The 5193-nt window shown below is 61.0% G+C and overlaps 2 protein-coding genes across 2 annotated transcripts in view; both read right to left on the reverse strand.

Annotated features, from left to right (window-relative positions):
- LOC102385472 (excitatory amino acid transporter 2-like) overlaps positions 1-3371 on the reverse strand; it is a 6117-nt gene extending 2746 nt beyond the window's left edge. Inside the window, exons 1-5 of the mRNA XM_025192249.1 lie at positions 3242-3371; positions 1569-1721; positions 847-1187; positions 498-675; positions 247-373 (exon numbers count right to left, since the gene is read on the reverse strand). Coding sequence (XP_025048034.1) covers positions 247-373; positions 498-675; positions 847-1187; positions 1569-1721; positions 3242-3371 — 929 coding nt within the window. The remainder of the gene's footprint in view (positions 1-246; positions 374-497; positions 676-846; positions 1188-1568; positions 1722-3241) is intronic.
- The window catches only part of LOC112547860 (GTPase HRas-like), a 27004-nt gene extending 22511 nt beyond the window's left edge, over positions 1-4493 (reverse strand). The window contains exon 1 of the mRNA XM_006014929.3: positions 4486-4493. The gene's annotated coding sequence lies outside the window, so the exon portion shown is untranslated. The remainder of the gene's footprint in view (positions 1-4485) is intronic.
- Positions 4494-5193: the final 700 nt, after the last annotated feature.

A 5193-nucleotide genomic window follows, 5' to 3' on the forward strand; every position in this document is an offset into this window, starting at 1 on the left:
ACACGGGGGACAGGGGGAGTGAGGGTGGTGGAGAGGAAGCTGGAAGGGACTGTGAGGGCAGCCTGGGTTAAGAAGGAGCACAAGGGGGGCATAAGCATGTGTGTTGGGGGGAGGGGGGTAGGAGGAAGAAGGGGCCATGGGAGCCACTGGACGGGTGTTGGGAGCAGCAGTGGGCAGACAGCTCCCAGAGGCCCCCAGAGGCCCTTCCCCGGTGGGGTCTCAGGGACCAGGCCAGGCCCCCAGTACCACATGATCATGGAGACAAGCTGCATGATGATCTCATTGAGGATGTTGAAGAAATCGGCCATGGGCCGGGCCGCCTCGCCCAGCTTCCCCATGGCCATGCCGAAGGCGATGAAGAACCCGATCAGCCCTGGGGGGAAGGTGGTGGGTCAGTGTTTGGGGCTGCAACCTGTCCCATCCCAGCAGTGCCACCAGCCACGGATACCCCCAGTGATGCAAACTGCCCCCCAGCAGTGCCCTGGCCAGGGGTTTACCCAGCACGTTCATCCCTGGCTTGAATTCCAGCCGCTTCTGGGTGATGGTGGTGGGCCCCAGGTTGATCTCAGTGATGGTGGCATTGACCAGGGTCAGGTTGGCATGGAGGCCCTGGCTCACGTTCTCTTGCCTCACCACCTCAGGTGCCACCGCGACCTTCTGGGTCACTGTCTGGATCTGGGGCAGGGCGGGAATGGGATCAGTATGGACTCAGGGTGGGAGTGCCCCCCAACTAGCCCCTGCGCTGCCCCTAGTGCTCCCATCTCATAGTATGGCACCCCCAGGGTCTTCACCCCCCACAGCAGTGACCCCAGTGCCTCCACACCGCGACCCCAGTGACTCCCCTACCTGCTGGAAGCAGGCCTGCACCAGGTTCTCGGGGAACAGGTTGCGGATGAGGTCCAGGAAGGCGTCCAGGCTGGAGACCTCCTCACTGCGTTCACCCATGCCCGGTGCCCGCTTCAACTCAGGGTTGCCCGGGTGGATGGTGAGGACCAGGATGACGCCCAGCACAGCCGCCAGCACCGTGGTGCACACGTAATACACCATGGCTCGTGTGCCCATGCGCCCACTCGACCTGGCATCTAGCCCTGCCAGCCCTGTGCCACACGCACCCGTCACACATGCCACAAGCCTAGCTGCGGGCTGGGCGTAGTGGGGGCCCCCCTCACCCGGTGCTGGGATGCCACCTTTGGGATGGGCACATCACAAGCTGGTTATACCCCTCACCTACTGCTGAAATGCAACTGCCTCTAGCGTGGAGTGTGTCACGGTTGCTAATACAGGGCCCCTCTCCAGGCACTGCGATGCAGCTACACCCCCTTCCCCCATCCCAACAAGCCCACTGCCAGGCTGTTCATGGTGCAGGCAGCCTTTGGTGTCCTGCTGCCTTCTAGTGGCAATGATAAGTAGTACATGCCCGGCACCCTATTGGCCCAAGCTGTTCCCAGGGTAGTATGTTCAAATCCCAGCCCCTCCTACTCCACCAGGAGCTTGGGGCATTGGGGAAACTGCCCCCACCATCCCTCAATCTCTCCCTCTTGCCCCCCTCCAAACTGTCCCATCCTCACCTGAAATGAGGCTGGAGATGACCAGAGGTAAGATGAGCATCTTGAGCATGCGCATGAGAATATCTCCAGGGAAAGAAATCAGCATGATGAGGTCACTGTCCAGGGGTGGGAGCAGTCGCAGGAGACTCCCAAACACAGAGCCTAGAATAACACCTGGGAGGAGGGGGGCAGGGGGTTGGGGGGCTCAGCACCCCCCACCCTTCAGCACTAGGTAGTAAGGATGCAGCTGCTTCTGGTGGGGGGAGGTGGAGACAGGACATCTCAGGGAGCTGGTAGTACAGAGGTCTCTCACTTGGCACCTAGACATGGCCACCTCCTGGGGGGCAAGGTAGGGCCTGCTTATACAGGAACCCCTCACCCAGCACTGAGATGCATCCAGCTCTGGGGTGGGGTGTGTCAGGGAGCTGGTAATACAGGGATCTCCTTACTTGTAAGCACTTCTGGGTTGGAGGGGGATGTTGGGAGCCTGGCTCAGATGCAGCTGCTTCTGGGGTAAGACATGTCAGAGGAGCTGATTATAGACACCCCTCACCTAGCTCTCAGATGCAGCTATCTCTGGGTCTGGGAGGACATCAGGGAGCTGGTGATACAGGGACCCACTTACACAGAGACCCCTTGCCCAGCACTGAGATGCAGCCAGATCTGGGGTGGAGCCATGTCAGGACAGGGCAGCGTGTGTGCGCATGCATGCACACACGCACACATGCACAATGGTGCTTGTCCTACTTGGATCTTGACCCAGACACCAGGGTTCATGCCTCTGCCCTGAGGAAACAGGGCCGGGGCAGGAGGAAGAGGGGGCCTGAGACCAGAGTAACAGGGAGCTTCATATCATCCCACCTATGATGGCAACAGCTGGCAGTGACTGGGGGAGAGGAACTCCCCATTAACCCCTCAGCCCCTAGCAGTGACCCCCCCACCCAGGACTCCCAACCCCTCCCCCACAACCAGAGACCCCTCCAAGTTCCCCCACCAGCCCTAGCACAGCACACCCTTCCCCTGTGCCCCCCGGCCTATGGGGGCGGGGGGGGATTGCAGCCAACAGCAGCCGGAGTAGGGGGATTAGGCCGTGTTTAATTTTCTTCTACCCTGGGAATGACGTAAAAGAAACCATGAGACTTTAATCAAATTCCGCCCGGCCACCTTGGTGAGGGGGCACATCTGGCATAGCTGTTCGTTCCCTCCCTCAGCTACTGTCTGAGAGAGAGGGAGAGAGGGATGGATGGATGGATATGGAGAGGGTGGGGAGACGGAGGGGTGGGGACACGTGGGGGATGGATGGAGGAGTGGGGGTTGGGTAGGGGACAATGCCCAGCCCCCCTGACCTGGGGCAAAGCCCTGTGCCTGAGGTGAGAGGAGGCCAGGTGGAGTCCAAGGGAGCTGGGGAGCTTTGGAGGGAAGCTCCCTGCCCAGCTGCCCCCTCAAACATGGAGGGCCCAGCCCAGCCCTCCCCACAGCACAGCACCCCCCAGGCTCCCACCCCTCAGTCTGGCACCCCCAGCTCCCTCTCCCCCCATCTGGCCCCCCCTGCTCCCACCCTCCTTTCCCAGCCACCCTCAGAACAGTCCCCTTCCCCCAGCCCCTGTCCCTGCCCCAAGCTCAGCGCCCCCTGCCCCACCCCATGGCACAGAGCCTCCTTGCCCAGACCACCCCTGCCCCGCGCTGACACTGACCCAGGACGGTGAGGGAGAGCAGGAGGTTGCGGGTCAGCCAGCTGCAGTGCTTGTCCAGGCAGGGCTTGGGGAGCGGCTCCAGGCTGAGATGGGGCCTGTCCCCCAGGGGCACCTCCACATGGTTCGTCATCGTGGTGGGGGAGTGGGATCACCTGGCACAATGTTGGGGGTGGGTGGGAGAAGGAGACTGGGAACCCCAGGCCTGGGTTGCAGGCAGGTGGAGAGACCCCTGAGGAGGGAGAGAACCCAGACATCTGGGCTTCCTGCATCCGCTTTGCTCTAACACTGATATGGCACTGTCCACTTTGAGCTGGGAGAGAATCCAGGCTCCCCCCCATCCCAGCTGTAACCCGACACACACCCCTCCCCTCCCAGCCTTGGGACAGAACCCAGGTGTCCTGGCTCCCAGTCCTCCTGCTCTAAGTCACTGGCCCCTACTCCTGTCCCAGAACTGGGAGGCATCCTGCCCCACACTGACCCTTCTAACCCCCTTCCCAGCTGGCTCCAGGGAGGCTGTTCTGCAGTTATGGAAGAGTTTGGGACAGGAAGTGATGGCAAAGGCTGTTTCTTCACCTGGTATGTGACCAGGACACCTAGGTTCACCATCCAAGGGCTCCAGGGAGGAAGGAATATTGTCTCCTGCTCCCTGGACAGGCACCCCTGGGGGGCCCGTTGTGGGATCTCCTTCCCCTCCAGCCACCCACGAGGGGAATGGCTCAGGGGTGGAGGAAGGGCTACCTGGTGGGGACCTTATGTGCAGCCAGCCCGGGATCCCCCTGCCACTTCTAGGGGTCCAATCCCTGCTGCTGCCTTGGGTGGTGAGGGGCAGAGGCCTTTCCCCTCCAGGGGGTGCTGGCCCCTTTCCAGGGTTGTGGGCATGGGGTGGGGGCCTTGCCCTGATAGGGCTCCCAGGCCCTTTGCACTGATACTGTCTAACCCAGGGGTGGGCAAACGTGGCCCGCAGGCTGGATGCAGCCCACCAGGCCATTCTATCTGGCCTGCAGGGCCCCTAAAAAACTTAGAAAATTAATATTGATCTGCCCCTTGCTGCCTGTCATGCGGCCCTCAATGGCTTACCAAAACTCTGTGAGCGGCCCTCTGCCCGAAATAATTGCCCACCCCTGCGCTAACCCCACTTGCCTCCCCAAACCAGGGAGAGAACCCAGGAGTCCTGACTCCCAGCTCCCCCTGCTCTAAGCCTCCAGACCTCACTGCGTCCCAGAGTAGGGAAAAACCCAGGTGACCCGGCTCCAGGGCAAGGATGGGACCTGGGCCCTAAGCTGGGAACTTTGCTGTTTCTGGGGCTGAGTTTCTCCGGGGCCTGAGTAGCAGCTGGGACCTTCCCCCTCCTGATAATCCATGTCAGCAGGGAGGATTTTCCAATTTCTTTCCTGTAGCACTGAGTAATCTTAGCGCTAATAGAGCTCTGGAGGCGGCGGCTGGTGGGGAGGAATTATAGCCCCCGGGGAACCTACAGGGCCTGCAGGAGAGACACTGAACTCTCAGGCACTACATCCAGGGTAGGATTAGAACTGGCAGCCCTGAAGGACTGGGGCTGGATTAGGGATGGTGCCCTCCCCCCACCCTGGAGGATTTGGGGTATGGGGCAGATGCTATAGCCCCCAGCTGTAGAGGAATGACTGAGGTTTTCTTTTGCCCCCACTGGTGGGGCAGAGGAGAGTCATATGGGTGTGTAAGAGGGGACTCAGGCGGGGTGTGTGTGACTGGGTGTGTAAGAGGGAACATAGGACATGGGTGTAAGAGGGAATACAAGGGGTGTGTGGGGGTGTGTAAGAGGGAGCTCAGGGCATGTGTGTGTGCGCGTGAGAGGGATTTTGGGACGTGTGCAAGAGGGATCTCGGGACACGTGTGACTGGGTGTGTAGGAGAGAACACAGGACATGGGTATAAGAAAGAATATAAGCGGAGGTGGGGGGGGGGGGGGGGGGGAGA

Source organism: Alligator sinensis, unplaced genomic scaffold (genome assembly GCF_000455745.1).
Source record: "Alligator sinensis unplaced genomic scaffold, ASM45574v1 scaffold647_2, whole genome shotgun sequence".
Taxonomy (NCBI): domain Eukaryota; kingdom Metazoa; phylum Chordata; order Crocodylia; family Alligatoridae; genus Alligator; species Alligator sinensis.